At 34.9% G+C, this 17,732-nt stretch overlaps 3 protein-coding genes across 3 annotated transcripts in view; 1 reads left to right on the top strand and 2 right to left on the bottom strand.

Moving 5' to 3' along the window:
- Positions 1–244: 244 nt before the first annotated feature.
- Positions 245–4,501, bottom strand: LOC128545930 (uncharacterized). Its single transcript, XM_053525577.1, has 3 exons — positions 4,407–4,501; positions 2,367–2,995; positions 245–1,001 (listed from the first exon to the last, which is right to left on the bottom strand). The coding sequence occupies exons 2-3, from the start codon at positions 2,969–2,971 to the stop codon at positions 629–631; spliced, it is 978 nt and encodes a 325-aa protein (XP_053381552.1). The 5' UTR covers positions 2,972–2,995; positions 4,407–4,501; the 3' UTR covers positions 245–628.
- A 2,433-nt stretch (positions 4,502–6,934) lies between these two features.
- LOC123563879 (multiple inositol polyphosphate phosphatase 1-like) lies at positions 6,935–12,828 on the bottom strand. The gene is made up of 5 exons (XM_045356994.2): positions 12,668–12,828; positions 8,890–9,664; positions 8,222–8,343; positions 7,626–7,741; positions 6,935–7,307 (listed from the first exon to the last, which is right to left on the bottom strand). Exons 1-5 carry the CDS (start codon positions 12,674–12,676, stop codon positions 6,935–6,937), a joined length of 1,395 nt encoding a protein of 464 aa, XP_045212929.2. The 5' UTR covers positions 12,677–12,828.
- A 28-nt stretch (positions 12,829–12,856) lies between these two features.
- Positions 12,857–17,732, top strand: part of LOC123563878 (bifunctional 3'-phosphoadenosine 5'-phosphosulfate synthase-like) — a 43,122-nt gene continuing 38,246 nt past the window's right edge. The window contains exon 1 of the mRNA XM_045356982.2: positions 12,857–12,966. Within this exon, the coding sequence (XP_045212917.2) occupies positions 12,928–12,966 (39 nt within the window). The 5' untranslated portion in view covers positions 12,857–12,927. The remainder of the gene's footprint in view (positions 12,967–17,732) is intronic.

The raw sequence follows: 17,732 nt of genomic DNA, 5'->3' as shown, positions 1-17,732 counted from the left end.
CCAAGCATTCTTCAGTTATCATCTGGAAACCGTTTAACTGTTCTAGGTCACTGTGACCTTGACCTATCATCTACTGACCTCAAAATCAATAAGGGCCATCTGCTGGTCATTGCAAACCGCCCTATCAACTTTCATGATCATAGGCCCAAGGTTTTTCCTGGATGCAGATTCGATAGTGTTTCAAATAAACGTAAAGCTTTCATCACAATCGAGCTAAAATAGATTAGTATTAACTAAACTGTAGAACAGCTGAACAACAATATTTATTTTTTTAATTCGCAAATATTAGCAGTACTCACACGTAAAACAAACTTATTGGACACATAATTTATTGATTCGAAAATGAATATTTTCAATATTTACTATATCTTCATTCTATTTATCACAGTATTAGAAGTTATGCTTGAGTCAAAAGTGAAAAGACCAGTCTCAAAACCTTAGGTTCTGATTGGTTGATTTTGAGATTAACCTTGAAATTGACCAATCACATGGCTGCAGTCTGAGACTTGTCTCCATAATCGGCTTTATTATCTCGGACACTGGTCTATACCTTTCTAACAGCACTTTAACTAGGTGGGGGAAATTGGGTTTAATAAGACAGACAAATTCTTAATGAACAGGTTTCATTTTAACCTATTACACCCGGCGTGTGTTCAACCGCACATATGCTGTCCAGGTCACAGCCATCAATAAATTGTTTGTAACCCAGTCTGACATCTTTGTACCAGCATGCTTCGCTGTTGCATTTCGGAATAGAGATGGGTTTACCATTGAAGAACAGTTTAAGGGCATAATTGTCTATCCCGGTGCCTCCACAGTTGTAGAGAATGAAAGCAAAATGAGTAGAGAAAGGATCTAGAATGGACGCTCTGCACTTCCTGTTCTGCATGGCGTAGTAGTTATCTGCCCTTAGTGAGTCCGAGTCATTGAATAAACCCAAACCGGCTGCTAGGTCAGTTATCGTGTCTGAATGTCCGAACTGGAACATGCCTTTCGTATAACTGTAAACGAAAACATTGTAAGGGCTGAGCTTTTGGAGAGTGTCTACATGTATTTTATTTTAATAATTATACCGTATATGATATGGACATGAGATGAGGTCGCACATCTAGGCAAAAGTAGTTAATATAGTTTTAAAAACAATTCTTGAGCATATCTTAACATTATTTAAATGACATTATCATAAAAGGCAAACGAGGTCAATAATTTACATGTTAAGATACTGTATCCTTTATGACCTTTATGATTAATGTTTAAACTAATTTCTTTTAGATAGTTCTGACAGAACTTACATGTACTTTATAAAAAGATGGTATGCAATTTGCATCAAGTGATCGTTCTATCAAACTACTTAGTGATCATTCAATGCTTGTCTTACAAAATAGTCTCATGACAAGAACGTCTAGTTACTCTTATATACGCAACAATTGTAATATCATTTCCATGTAAATGATTTTGACGCTAATAAAGAACATCACTAGCTGACAGTATGATATTTGTCATATCCGCATCCACAAGGTACTTGCAAGATGGACAATGAAATCTGTCCGTTATTTTTGTTATGTTCACTACCACTCTTGTTAGATAATTAATTCCTGCGGCAAGACATTACAACAAAAATATACCTCAGTTAATGTATCACATCTTGTGGTAGCCATGTATTTAACATAAGTATCTGGCAGGTTTGGTTTGGCGCAATCCAGGAGCTAAATAAGATTGCGGTTTACCTGACAGTGGTTATCTTTGTCATATCATCCAAATCTAGTACAGAGTAAGTTCAGTTCTGTAATACTCAATGATTAACTGAAAACCAATATAGAAACTATTTTTAAACTTTAAATTAGTCGTAATTACCAAGTCAGGGACCACTTTATGTCTGGAAAAGCTCTTTGCAAAAATTCATAGAGGATATTACATGACTGCATGCCTTTTCATACTGAATTTATTAAGCGAGTTTAATAAAATAATAACATGTGAGGCTCTACTCGAGACGGAAATCCCCGGATATCTGCACCTACAACCAGTGAAGGAATCTTACATTATTACACTAGTGTAATACCAAAATTATGCAATGGCCTTTTTTTCACTCCCACGACGACAAGCATGTGATAAACAATGTTTTCTTTCTGATGTGTAACTCTGCAACTGATAAAACCGTAAGGGCAAAACTAAAATATATGAAATAGCATATCTTTGCTCTAGAATTAGAACTTGTGGTAACTTACCAACTGTAAGGGAAACGTTTGTACCGAGCCTTTCTGTAATATCGGTGACAACTTTCTGAAATATAGGTCCACTTTCAAACCTGGCTTGTTCGCTCAAATCGGCAGTTTCTTGCTCGTACCTTTTACAGTTGTCATAGAAACGAAGAATCTTGTCTCTTATAGCAGGTTTCACGCAAATTTTGTCCTAACAGTACGTCGGTCAAACCCCTAAAGAAATATTTGGCGCTCTCTTGTGTCCGCGTCTTCCGTGTTGCGGCGAACTGCACTGAAATCGGAGTTCCGTCTGTAGATACTGTCCCGTTCAACAAATCATGAAGCTCCGTTCCAAAATGCTTTCCAAGATAAGCCATTTCTCTTTGTCCTAGAGCAGAAATCAGTGTTTCTTTTTCCTCAGGGTACCTGCTAACCCAGTTATTAATGAAGTTATACGTTTTATTAGTGAAATTGTGTTTAAGTTTTTGCTTAAGTGCCGAAAACGAGCGCATGTCTTCTACACTAGTATACCGGGCTCCGTGTCTGGACACGAGATTTACATGTACAGCGTTACATGTCCGTCCGTCCATTGTTATTTTCATTAATTTATTCTTGACATGTTCGCTTTTAGGATATGTCCAGAAGTAGGCGGTCTTTGTCCCATACTGGTTATTGCCGAAGCCAGTTGATATGTATGTGTTCGGCTGACAGGCACCAAATTTGAGGTCGATGAACACAGGAATGATAGTCGCTATAAAAGCTGACAATGCCATCACTTTTCTCTGTTTGAAAATTAACTGTAAATGATAAAGCAAGGAATTTAATTACGAATGTTAAAAAAGCGAAAAAAAAATTTGTACTGCAATTTAATAGGAGATTGCCTATAATTGATAACTCTAGCATGTTTACCACCATGTTCTGAAGCCGAGTTTTTCGATGGACGTGTTGAATTTAGAATTCTAACACCTTTAAGATTTTCTATTATATAAACAAAGAATAATTCTACTGTGTATTGTCTTGTCTTGTTGATTAAAACACGTGTCGCAAAATGACTTACTTTTGGCTATTCCGCCTAAAAATGATTCTAGATTAGTATCCCTTCCTCGTGTAATTCGAACGTGTTATAATGGAAATAGATTTTAGTTTTGCGTGCTTCGTTTAGATGCGTCTTAATTAATCACTCAGGCCTTTGGCCATCGTGATTACATTACCATGTATCAGAACTCAAAACCGTGTTTTATTTGACAACAAAGCACACAAAACTAAAATCTATCGGCCTGAGTGATTAATTACGACAAACCTGAACGGGAAAAAACGTGTTTTATTCGCCAACAAAACATGCAAAACAAAAATCTATTTCCCAATTTGAAGATTATTTCTAATTTTAGATTGCGGAGGAAGACCCAGTGTGTCACTCATGGTATTGTGTCGGGCTAATTTATTCACCAAGGTAAATATAATACCAGGCCCCAATTTCATGAAAAAAAAACCCCGGATATTTCAACTGCTTGTTGGTGATTAATCAATAACCAAAGCTATGAAAGCGGGAGTATTGGAACCACCCATGCCGAAAACGAAGTATAGAGATAATAAATACTTACGTTCGTTATATCGTAGAAATATCATTTTTACGTGACTGAAAAGGTACTGCAGACCTATACTACTAACCGTATTATAATTTAGCTATAAATACATTGTTATAGAAAAGGTCGACATTGAATAACAATAACTAAGCAGTTGCACGGTTTTTAGGCTGGCGAACTTGTTCGCTAGACTATTATTATCACAAATCGAAAGTCACAAAAACAACAAACACTGCAGAGACTGACCACACATAATAATATATCATGCGCAATTCAAAAAGTTCCGTGCTGTGTATCAATTTTACCATGAATTTGTTGGGTCCTGGAAGGTAGGCGAACTCTGAATGACTTCCTCGCAAACAATAATTCTACCAAGAGCTCCGAGTACACAGCGGCGAGAGGCAAGTATATGACTTTAACCACTCTGCCATACTCAAGTGTTGAAGGAAATGTACTCGTAAGGTTTTATACAGTCTAAAACATGTTATTGTCTCGTGCACGTTTTTATTTCAATATACTAACTTCACACGGAGATAAGCGACTTAAACATAATACACATTTAACATATTTTGAACATAATGAAATATATATATATATATTAAAGACTTGCACTGAAAAATGTTACCAAAAAGAAATGTCCAATCCCCTAAACAATCCAGTGTGATTGAGAATCGCTACTAAAATTTTGAAACCGTCTTGTCAGCTATAAAATAATTTTTTTCAGGTCAAGATAACTTTATATATATAGTGTAAATTTTGCACTGGTAACATGCAGCTGTTAATCTCTACTACAGTGAAATCTTCACTAATGCTCACTGAGTGCACACTTTTAATACTAAACATTATTCTGTTTGTTACACACATGACCGACGTACGGCATTCTCCTTTGCTGTTGTGAGGGTTGCCATTTTTGGACATAAGTTTAACTAGGATCGAGTGTCTTAATGGTAAGCAACTCGCATGTGCATATTTGTTTGAATACATTATAAACTTAAAAGTGTATGTTGGATATTCTGCATTAAGTCTATCTTCACGTCAACGTCTCCGAATTCCGTTTCTTATGGATGGAAACAAGTACACGAGGGTTGATCCCAAAGTAATGTCACTGCGTTCAATTGCGTGTAACCACCGATATACTATTATAGAATTTATATCAAGATGTAAGCTTATTCAAATATGAATACATGTCGATATCTCGACAAGTAAACAATATTTTTTATGATATTTTCACAAAATGTTGCAAATAGATCAAGGTACCTGTGCAGGAATTTTTGTTATTTTCTTTTTATTATACATATTTTTATGGCTCCAGTGACATTACTTTTGGATCAACCCTTGTAGATTTGAAATCGGCAAGATGTCTGCCGGAAATCAACCAATTAGGCTAGCTTACTGCTTGACACTACACATAACGTTCAGCCCAGATCTAGAGCTCCTACATTAGATAGTTCACCACATAAGCCAAAGAGTTCACCTAAATGCTCCAAGAATCGTACAAAAATACTCCAATGCGACTTAAATGCAAAACAATAAAATGTACTAAAACGGACAAATTAAAAAAATGAATAGTTGCCATTCTCTGAATATGTAAGCGTCGCAGAAAGATGTAGATGTAAATTGTTAAAGAAGTTTCAGCGCATATCTGGTTCGTTTGAATATAATAAAAGATTTTCAACAATACGAATAAGGCCACAATTATTTTATTTTATGTAAACTTTTGACTTGACAATAAAAAATGTAAAAAACCCCAACAACTTAAGACTAACTTTGTCTCGGACAATTACACCTTACTTAACTACATGCTAATACATGTAGTTTAATTCTCGGTGGTTATTTTCAAAGAAGTAAAGACCAATGTCACGCAGATGCGTCTCAGTAATTTGTACGTATGTAAATATCGCAAAAGAATTTGCCATTGTGTCTCCAAATGATTTAAGTGAATATGTATTGCTCTAAAATTCAACAAAATGATTAAAAACTATGAGTCATTGTCCTAAAAGAGATATGAAAATCGCACAATTTGAATTTTCATCAAACATGCACTTTAACGTAAATCAATTTTCTCAACAAACCTATATTCAAATATTATGTAAACTTAAAAAATGTATATTCGTGAAGACATTTTACAAATAAAAAACAAAAATTAAATTTAATTTGTCACAAATTAATTCTTCGACGTATATGTATACATGTCCAGTCATAACTCTTTTGTCCCAGTAACAACATTTCATCAACTTTTCATAGCTTTTGTATCTGTTTACAAATACGTATGATGATGACATATTCATCATGTATTATGAATATCTGAATTTCTCTTAGTTACTTCGCATATAGATTACAAACTGTTTGTTATGAAGATAATAAAGAGATTTCCTGGAAATACGCAAAACTATTTACATCATCTTAACTATTAATTAATATGTAATAGAAGATATGGCGAGTGTTTCATATTGATCTAAATTTTGCAGGAAAATCCTGTACTTAATGCGTAAGACGAAATAATTTTGTAATATTCCGAAGATAAAACATACTTCCGGATGTCATGTTTTGAAAGTGTTACTAAAATTTTGGTCCTTATCAACAGATCATTAAATTCATAATGTTTAAATGAGATTTTAATGATTTGACTCAGAGTGTGAATTAACACCTCGTCTAAAGAGTGCACAATCTGTATGACTTCGACTTTGAGTTTTCATCACAATCGAGCTAAAATAAATTAATATAAACTAAACTGCAGACCAGCTTAACACCAATGTTTATTTTTTGATTCGCAAATATTAGCGAAAATAATACATTGCAAATATTACAAAGTCTACAGTACCCGCACGTAAAACAAATATATTGAACATATAATTTTATTGATTCATATATTTTTAATATTTACTATATATCTACATTCTATGTATCACAATATTAAGAAGTTATGTTTGAGCCAAAAGTTAAAATACCAGTCTCAAAACCTTAGGATCTGATTGAACTTAACCTTGAAATGGACCAATCACATGACTGCAGTCTGAGACTGGTCTCCATAATCGGCTTTATAATCTCGGACACTGGTCTATACCTCTCTAATAGCACTTTAACTAGGTGGGAAAAATGGGTTTAATAAAAAAGACTAGCTCTTAATGGAACGTATTAAGAATAGGTTTCATTTTAACCTATTATATCCGGCGTGTGTTGAACTGCACATATGCTGTCCAGGTCACAGCCATCAATAAATTGTTTGTAACCCAGTCTGACATCTTTGTACCAGCATGCTTCGCTGTTGCATTTTGGAATAGAGATGGATTTACCATTGAAAAAAAGTTTAAGGGCATAACTGTCTATCCCAGCGCCTCCACAATTGTAGAGAACGAAAGCAAAATGAGTAGAGAAAGGATCTAGAATGGACGCTCTGCACTTTCTGTTCTGCATGGCGTAATAATTATCTGCCCTTAGCGAGTCCCAGTCATTGAATAAACCGAAACCGGCTGCAAGGTCAGTTATCGTGTCTGAATGTCCGAACTGGAACATGCCTTTCGTATAACTGTAAACGACAAAATATAAGGGCTAAGCTTTTGGAGAGTGTCTACATGTTTTTGCCTTTCTAGCTGCACGGCATAAAATATGGACATGGAGAAAAAAAACTATTTTAAGAACGCACAAATGCACAAAGTAGTTACATGATTTAAATGGCGTTAACATAAAATGCCAGATAGGTCAATAATTTACACGTTAAATGCTGCATCTTAAATGATTAATCTAATTTGTTAACAGAATACATGTACTTCATAAAAAGATGGTTATTCTGAATTTTTGCTATTCAAGTAGAAATCGGGTGTAAAAAAACATCAAAACGCATTACCTTGAACCTTGGTCATTTCCAGCTATAGCCTTGTCCATAGAAGTAAATATGTCCTTTCCAAATGGACAAGACATCTGTCCCGTTATTTTATGTTCATACCATCTTGTTATACAATCCTGCAAATCGACACATACAATATATACGTGATTCAAGCAAGTAGTAGCTCATGTATTTAAATACACTTAAAAACTGGAGCTGGGTGGAGTGAGTGGGTTGTAAACCGAGGGTACATTTCTTTGCTTTTGATCAACCATCTTCATAAGGCTCACTAACAAGGTCCAGCAAGAAAACAGAATTCAGCCTGAAGCGTTCATCACAAAAGAGCTAAAACAAAAAAGCATATTAAACTAAAACCCTGGCGATAACCATACTCGTCATATCCTAACATCTGTCAGCAAGGAAGGAAGGTAATCGTTGCAGGGGGGTTTAGTGGTCGCAAACGAGTCAATTATAAAAGTGAAAAAGTCTTCGAGTTAAGCTTGTTGGTTCTGTACAACTATTGCAAGCCGAAAACCAGTCGACCCTGCCCTAGAGGATGAAGATATGAACTAATCCGTGAGCTAAACTCGCTCAGTGTTTGCGTCATCATGACTTACTTTGATATCATTGTCATATTCTAACACGTCTCTATCAGCATCTGTCAGCAGAGAACACCAGTCAGCATTATTCCTGATTGCTAGTTCAGTAGCACAAAGCCTGTATATCATCTTCACATCGCCTGAAACATCAACATTTCTGCTAACTATGTGTTGGCGGTTTCCCTCATAGGGTTACAGGTTTATACAGTATCAGTCAAATCTAGTATCAGAATTCAGTTCTGTAATATCTCAATGATTGTCTGTACCCATTCAAGGAAACTGATTTAAACTTTTCAAATATAGTCGTATTCACAAATCAGACGGACCACACTTTATGTCTGGAAAAGCTCTTTGCAAAAATTCATAGAGGGTATTACATGACTGCATGCCTTTTCATATTGAATTTATTAAGCGAGTTGAATAAAATAATAACATGTGAGGCTCTGCTCTAGACGGAAATCCCTGGATATCTGCGCCTACAACCAGTGAAGGAATCTTACATTATTACACTAATGTAATACCAAAATTATACAATGGCCTTTTTTCAGTCCCACGACGACAAGCATGTGATAAAAAATGTTTTCTTTCTAATGTGTAATTCTGCAACTGATAAAACCGTAAGGGCAAAACTAAAATATATGAAATAGCATATCTTTGCACTAGAATTAGAACTTGCGGTAACTTACCAACTGTAAGGGAAACGTTTGTACCGAGTCTCTCTGTAATATCGGTGACAACTTTCTGAAATATAGGTCCACTTTCAAACTTTGCTTGTTCGCTCAAATCGGCAGTTTCTTGCTCGTACCTTTTACAGTTGTCAAAGAAACGAAGAATGTTGTCTCTGATTGAAGGTTTTACACTTGTCAAGTTTTGTCCTAATAGTACGTCGGTCAAACCCCTAAAGAAATATTTGGCGCTCTCTTGTGTCCGCGTCTTCCGTGTTGCGGCGAACTGCACTGAAGTCGGAGTTCCGTCTGTAGATACTGTCCCGTTTAACAAATCATGAAGCTCCGTTCCAAAATGCGTTCCAAGATAGGCCATTTCTCTTTCTCCTAGAGCAGATATCAGTGTTTCTTTTTCCTCAGGGTACCTGTTAACCCAGTTATTAATGAAGTCATACGTTTGATTTGTGAAATTGTGTTTAAGTTTTTGCTGAAGTGCCGTAAACGAGCGCATGTCTCTTACACTAGTATACCTTGCTCCATGTCTGGATACGAGATTTACATGTACAGCGTTACATGTGCGTCCGTCCATTGTTATTTTCATTAATTTATTCTTAACATGTTCACTTTCAGGATACGTCCAGAAGTACGCGGTCTTTGTTCCAAACTGGTTATTGCCGAAGCCAGTGGTTATGTACGTGTTCGGCCGACAGGCGCCAGATTTGAGACCGATGAATACAGGAATGATTGTCGCTATAAAAGCTGACAATGCCATCAATTTTCTCTGTTTGAAAATTAACTGTAAATAATAAAGCAAGGAATTTAATTACGCATGTTAAAAAGACGAAAAAATATTATTTTTTTGCATTTCACTTTAATACAGATTGTCCTTAGCTGATATAAATTTTACATATCTATACCGCCGTGTTCCGAAGCCGAGTTTGTCGATGGACGTGCTGAAATTAGAATTTGAAGATTATTTCTAATTTTAGATTATGGAGGAAGACCCAATATGTCACTCCTGGTAAGTTTCGGGCTAATTTATGCACCAGGGTATATATAAAAGCAGAAAGGCAGGTGGACTCTAAATAACTTCCTCACATACAATAATTTTACCAACTTCGGAGCTCCGAGAATGACTATAGAACCCACATAGGCTAGGGGCAACTGATTTAAGTCTACAGCGTACGACCTTAACCACCCTGCCATACCCACGTGTTGAAGGAAATGTACAAGCAAAGGTTTGGAGAGTCCAATACAAGTTATTGTCTCGTGCACATTTTTATTTCAACATATTCACTTCACACAGATAGGTGACTTAAAGAAAATACGTATTTAACATATTTTGAATATTAATGAAATACATGAAAATAAAACGTGCACTTAAAAGTGTTACCAGAAACAATCTGTCAAATCCCCTAAACAATCCGGTATGTTTGAGAATCGCTAAATCGTCTTGTCAGCTATTAAATGGTTTTTTTCAGGTTAAATTTGCACTGGTTACATGCACTACAGTGAAATCTTCACTAATGCTAATTGAGTGCACACTTTTAATACTATACATTATTCTGTTTGTTACACACATGACCAACGTACGGTATTCTCCTTTGCTTTTGACATAATGTTTAACTAGGAGCATCTTAATGGTAAGCAACTCGCATGTGCATATTTGAATTTTTTCAAATATGTAGGAGATTCTGCATTTAAGTCCACACGAGTCCATAATATAAATGATACATTCTGACACTCAAAACTTCTCCGAATTCCCCTTTTTTATGGATGTAAGGGGGAAACTCACAAACGAGTAGTATACGAGCGTTGATCCAGAAGTAATGTCACTGCGTCCAATGTGCGTGTAACCATCGATATACTATTATAAAATTTATATCAAGATGTAAGCTTATTCAAGTATGAATACATGTCGATATCTCGACAAGTTAGCAATATTTTTATGATAATTTTACAAAATGTTGCAAATAGATCAAGGTACATTCGCAGGAATTTTTATTTTCTTTTTTTTATTATAATACATATTTTATGGCTCCACTGACATTACTTTTGGATCAACCCTTGTAGATTTGTAAGCTGGAAACCAACCACTTAGTTGACACTACACATAACGTTCAGCCAAGATCTAGACGCACCTACATTAGATAGATCGTCACATAAGCCAAAGAGTTCACCTAAATGCTCCAAGAATAGTACAAAAAATATCCCCAATGCGACTTAAATGCAAAGCAAAAACGTACAAAAACGGTCAAATTAAAAAATGAATAGTTCCTATTCTCTGAATAGATAAGCGTCGCAGAAAGATGTAAATTGTACGTCTATTACAAGATGGCGGCGTCCATACAAACGTCATTTTGGGGTTTGCTCAGAGTTGGCAAAGTCTGATTTACTTATTGTTGAAAAACAGACTTGAAAGAATAAATCAAACTTCATGCAAAATTTTTCGTTTTTTTCCAGATTTTTGTGAAAATGTGTTTGTAATGACGTGAAAGTGCGTTTCATTGTTTCAGTCACATATAAGTGAGGTGAGTACACTAGACTCGGTAGAGATGCACGCATCCAATATATGGATTTTTGTTGCTAACCATGAATTCATGGTGTTTCTAGTTTTTAGCATTGATACCTGCTCGTGCACTGATCGGTGCTTTTTGATACGTCCATGCACGCTATTTTGGTGGCCGTTCAATCTTGGTCAAAACGTCTACCTGCCACGCAAGATATACATTGCAATTAATGGTGAATGCACTGTCTCAATATCTTTCAACTGACACAATTTGCCATGCCACAAAAGACCGTTGCTAATTATGTTTGTTTGTATGTAAGTTTATGTATAGTCGCCAGCGGTAATCCATATAGGCGACTCCTCCAGAAGACTGTTAGTAATCTTAGTGGGAGGATAGCGCAAGATAAGAAGACTCTACAATTCCAGAAGCTTCCCTGGTTCTTTAGCGTGCCAGGTGTAAAGCACCCATACAAGGAACTCTTATCCCAATGTTTGTATTTTTTAGTTGGAGAAGCGGGGGCTCGAACTCACGATCCCTAGTTTTGTAGTCAAACACAGGACCACTATGTCCGCTCTTGTTGCTAATTATAATCAACACATTTGCTTTTATATGGGGCTACATTTTAATAACATAATAATTGCCTTTATTTTTTGTATATCTATAATTCTTGAAAAAAAATCTGTTTTATAAATTCCACCCGCGCGACGTTAATTAATTCTCATGCGCGGTCGTTTGGTGAAATTTCAAAGCACCACTCCTGAAGGTATATTTAAACACCATATTAGGTCATACTGGGACTTCTCAGCTTTATTTCATCACGTGCATACATGCGGATAGAGCAAATTGATCTGTACGTGTGTCATACGAAAGTTTACAACTATTTTAGTTTATTTGACTCCACGGACCGTAACATTTCATTAGTATTCGTTGTCATAGTTCATAAGATTCATCATTCAGTCAACGTAATTAAACAAACAAGGTTAATAAATCCAATACATTTTTAATGTGACATATTTACATTACTCCAGTAGAATTCTCGTCCCTCAAAGTTCCATCAAAGACTATAAAATCATGAAAATTGCTCGCTGCAAAAATATAAACAACATGTCCGCCATTTTGCTTTAATTTATTTTGAAAGCTTATTAGTGGTTTGAGCCTCAAAAAAGGTGTAAAGATTTTTAAAATACTTTTTATCATTTCTTGGTCAAACATATTTTTAAAAATTGAGAACATATATAGACAACAGGGATTTAAAAACATGTGCATGTATACCTGTATCTGTTGCTTACCTGATGCATATTTAAGTAATCGTGTATGCACCTCTCCTGTTTCACACACACATTTCTGTCTGCATGCTTGCACGTGCTGTTTGTTCTGTGTTTTCAACTGTATTAAGGACCATTTGGTCGTTCATTTCAAGTTATGTGCATATTGTCGTTCTATACCTATTCGTGTAGCTTATAGACATTTAGTTTCTCATGAAAAGTAGATTACACGGTCTTCACCGTTCGACAAGCCCCGACAACGACTACCTGCCAAAAACAAAAGAATGGCGAGTAAATCAGATATGGACGCCCATTCTTTGCATGTAGGTTGCAAAATAATACCCTGTTCTATTCTATACTTTATCTTTTACTCAAACTTTTTTTACAAATTTGTAGTAAAATTACAAAATGACTATTCCTAGACGTACCAACGGATGTGCTATATATTCGGATAGAATTTTTTGTTTGTTTTTAAGTTGTAAATGTAGCTGTCATACAAGTTGTATGCAACTTAGTTAAAATTGTGTTAGGTGTCTTGAAATATTCAGGATTTTCTTCTAATTATCTATAACATCAACATCTTTTTGTTTTCATTCTTTGGTATTGTAACAGCCAAAACTCTTAGGCAATGGCTAGGGGTCTGGTAACCGGTAGAGATCTGGTAATCAGTAGGCTTACTGGATCATAACTCTGGCACCAATATTTCATGAATTATCCCCCCTTTTTACTTAGAATTTCAGGTTAAAGTTCTGGTGCACTTCCATTTTATCTCAGTTATTACTAAATGGATTTGATTCAAATTTAAAATAGTTGTTCAACATCATCACCTACATCATATGGCACAAGGGTCATAACTCTGGCACCAATATTTCATGAATTATCCCCCCTTTTTACTTAGAATTTCAGGTTAAAGTTTTGGTGTATTTTCACTCTATCTCAGTTATTACTAAATCAGACATCCCAACTTTTTCTGAATGCCAAGATGGAGTTTTTGCTTTCCAAAGTGGGAGATTGAGGTGTTCAAGTGGGATATTTTATACCGCGGTAATTATGTTCATGATAACGAATCTAACTTTTAACAAATCTAATGATAATATAAACTTATTTGCCCTTATAAAATCACTAGTCTTAAAAAAATTCACTTGTCTATATCTTATTATTCATGCATTTTTAATGTTTTGGAACAATAATACATGAAGCCTTCTGTGCAAAATTAAATACTTATGGCACTTTAAGCACTATGTTTAAATTCAAAACACCACTGAGAATTAAACCTGCACTTTTATTTCTTTTGTTGGAAAGAAGACTCCCCAGGGGAATTTTACATGACAAACAGTGCAGCTGTTAGAACTGTAAAAACAAAATGTATATAGAGCTAGCTAAAAGAATAAAAGTTCAAGCAATAGAAAATTTACTGTTTGATTCTCATCCCTGTCAACCAGTATTTAAAACCCCTAGCTCCTTTTATTGATCAAAATCCTGTTATCCAAAATTGAATGTCTACATCTACATCTACGGGGATACTCACAACAATCAATTTCTGATCATAACTGGGAGGGCAGTCCGGGTATTGTTACACTTTAGTAGACATTTGCCTAAATCTCCAGTTAAAAGGATGTGTTTGGCAAATTGTGATGATGCAAAGACAGTTTAACAGCATTTGATAGTAAGTGATATTAAAATTTACCATGACATTTCCTCTTATCAAAATGATTTAAAGAGAAATGTTTTTTAAAACCTAGCAGGTTGACTCGGCGACCATCTACTTTCGATTTCAAAAAGTTACAGAAAAAGGTAAAGCCAGTATAATGATCAACCAACTATTCATACGACGTGCGTTGCGTTTACAGGACACTTTAAAAGTTTAAAGGTCTTCCCTTTGAAACCATGTTGAAACGGTTAAATACTTTTTCATTACTTTAATAAAGGAAATAGTATAAGATTCATGCATGGGTTGCCTCCCCTAGTAACGACTACCTTAATGTAGTAATCCATACTTTTATTGTTAATGATTTAAATGTTTCATTCCTTACTTAAAGTTAATATTTAATCCATAGTATTTAGGTATTTCCAATTAAAAACTGCTACATTCTCCACTTAAAGTTAATAATGTTTTCTATCGAGTGGATAAAATTCATAGAAATGTATACACACACATTTCATTCAATTTATCTGTCTTAACTTGGCGATTCCATAATATTTACAAAAAAATAATGCCATATTTGTATATATTTTCTTACTTATGTGTTTAGTTCACTGACTTATACGAATTTCATTTACAATTTTGTTTGTATATAACGATGTACCAATATGTGTACAAGTTACCATAATAAAATTTTGTCTTGTCTTGTCTTGTCTTGTCTATAATTTCTAATCTAAATTTGATTGAATTTAATTAGATATCTAATGTCTGGATTTTAATTTCAATTATGACACATTATTCAACACCTGGCTTTGTTAAATCGTGTAATAAACAATAATCAGCAAGGGTAGAATAAGGTGCGAAAATATCCGAAAGCTGTTGTTTACAGACTCGTCAGTAGTGATACAGTATCAGATAGGCGCGAAGAAGTGGATTATTTCATAATTTTTGTTTTTTGTTGTTTATGTTGTTTGTTTTGTTTTTTTAATCGGGAGATTCAGAGTTCTGATCGGGGTGATCGGGTTTTACAACCAGAATCGGGAGAAACCCGATCGGATCGGGAGAGTTGGGATGTCTGCTAAATGGATTTGATTCAAACTTAAAATAGTTGTTCAACATCATCACTCAAATCATATTACACAGTGGCCATAAGTCTTTCACCATTATTTCATGAATTATCCCCCCCCCTTTTTACTTATAATTTCAGGTTATAAGATTTGATGCACTTTCACTCTTACTCAGTTATTACTGAATGGATTTGATTCAAACTTAAAATAGTTGTTCCACCCTATCACATGGGTTCCATTTGACCCGGGAGATTTTCAAAAGACGCTCAAAGGACCCGGCATGATAATTGCCTGTGCGTCACTCGGGTCCAGGAGGCATTTTCTTTTGATAATCCTTCCTCTTATCATTCATTTCCTACAGTAAAACTATGTCCACGATAAACACGTGTATTCAAAATAAACACTCGCGGTCATGCCTCCTGCCTTTGATCTTCTGCTAAATCCCGCCCTTTATCCTGTGGACATGCCTGGCCGATTTTTCTTTATCAGCAAGTTATGTCACGGCGAGTGCACATAGGTAATGAGAATCAATGAAGTGTTAAGATTAATTAATAAAGCGTATTGATTGTGTACTGTCAAAAAGGCGCCAATTATTAAATTATCATTCTGTATTAAAGCGACCAGCTGATTACCGAGCATGTGAAAAGTGCCCTGCAAGATTTCTTCATGCAAACTTTAAATTAGACCATTGTTTAGTGATCAAACCTTAATTTCAACAAGAAAATCCACAAATTTTAATGAATTTGGAAAGCAAAAATAAGTTTAAAATGTCCGTTCAGGATTCTAATTACACCCGATGACATATGCAATTTTTTCAAAATTCACTGAAAAAACTGACTTTCAATGCAATTTTTAATGAAAAGTAGCATCATTATTTGAGGAATTATCTCAGGTTTACCTTAGTGGACCAAGTTAAGAATAAGTGAACAAAAACAACATTCAGGCGACATTCCGAAAGTGTATCAGTATCCGGATAGTACGTTTTGGATACATTTTTACAGAGTGTTTTAGCACTTTTCTGTTAAAAAAATAAAAATATTGAAGAAAAACCTCATCGAATTAACATGAATTTTGATAAATATTAATTTACAATATGAAATTATATGACCTGAAACAGACATTGTTATTATGCTGTAACAAGTTCTTGGTTTTATTGTTTTATTAACTATTTATTACGTAGTATTACTATATAAGAAAATATAGTCAATTGTATCGACGTGTTGGGACAGGACTCCTGTATTTTGGAAAAGGACCCTTCAAAATATGGACCCAAGGGTCCTGGGACTCTTGGGTTTTCAGGTCTAGTGGAACCCCAGCTATCACCCACATCATATGACACAAGGTGCATAACTCTGGCACCAATTTTTTCATGAATTATGCTCCTTTTATTTAAAATTAAAGGTTAATTTTGATGCATTTTCACTATATCTCAAGTTATTACAAAATGGATTTGATTCAACATGACACAAGGTGCATCACTGTTGCATCATTATTTTATGAATTATGCCCCCTTTTTGCTAAGAATTATACTTAATATTTAATGTTTTGATTCACTTGATCCTTATCTCTCTTATTATTTAATACTTTTGACACATTCCAATATTTCATCCACGTTGGAGACATTAAACACTCCAGTGACAGCTCAAGCTTCAACAAATGTGCCTAGTTTCAATATCCAGCATCGAAATAGTCGAGCACGCTGTCTCCTGTGACAGCTCTTGCTAGTTTTCAGGTCCAGTTTGGACCCAAAGTGACTGTTCCCTGGACAATTGTTTAGTCAGAGGTTTCAGAGATTACAAGTCCAGGACTGTATCCCCTACACCACGAACCCAGGCTTAATATGGGCTGCCGGACATGGGTTGAATCTGCCAACATTCCACCATAGTGTTCCTGTCAACACAAATTGAAAAACATCATCAAACATATTACATACAAACTTTCATGGTGCTTTCATTCCAGTTTCTTTTAATAGATCATTTGTTTTAGCTCAATTGTCACATAGTGACAATGTGAGCTTTTGTGATCATATTTTGTCTGTCGTCCATTTCGTCTTGTGTCCATGCTTCAACAATTTCTTGTTTAATATATATAGTAATTTTCTCAGAATATATTGAGTGCCAAATGCAACTTTCAGAACAAGTATTGTTCTTATAAATTATTATCTAAATAAGATGCAATGTCTTTAAGTGTGTTAAAAATGGATGTACATCACTGGATTCCATATAAAATGGGCAATATCGTTAATAAAAAAAATCAAAGTAAAAAAATCCGCACTGTCTCATTAAATTTTGCAATATGTGGCTTGAGAAACTAAACATTAATTTTTTTTGCCTTATCTTGAACTTTAATTTAAATGATCAAAGAATGGAGAGAAACTTGA

Source organism: Mercenaria mercenaria, chromosome 2 (assembly GCF_021730395.1).
Source record: "Mercenaria mercenaria strain notata chromosome 2, MADL_Memer_1, whole genome shotgun sequence".
Taxonomy (NCBI): Eukaryota; Metazoa; Mollusca; class Bivalvia; order Venerida; family Veneridae; genus Mercenaria; species Mercenaria mercenaria.
Note: the sequence above shows the minus strand (reverse complement) of the source record. Positions and strands in the feature narration are given on the sequence as shown.

Coding starts and splice junctions, on each gene's coding strand:
- LOC128545930 (XM_053525577.1), bottom strand. CDS start 2,971: ATGGCATTGTCAGCTTTTATAGCGACTATCATTCCTGTGTTCATCGAC. Junction 1,002..2,366: donor TATAAGAGACAAGATTCTTC/GTTTCTATGACA, acceptor TTTCGTTTACAG/TTATACGAAAGGCATGTTCC.
- LOC123563879 (XM_045356994.2), bottom strand. Junction 8,344..8,889: donor AAACGTTTCCCTTACAGTTG/GTAAGTTACCGC, acceptor TTGATGTTTCAG/GCGATGTGAAGATGATATAC. Junction 7,742..8,221: donor AATATGACAATGATATCAAA/GTAAGTCATGAT, acceptor GTCGATTTGCAG/GATTGTATAACAAGATGGTA.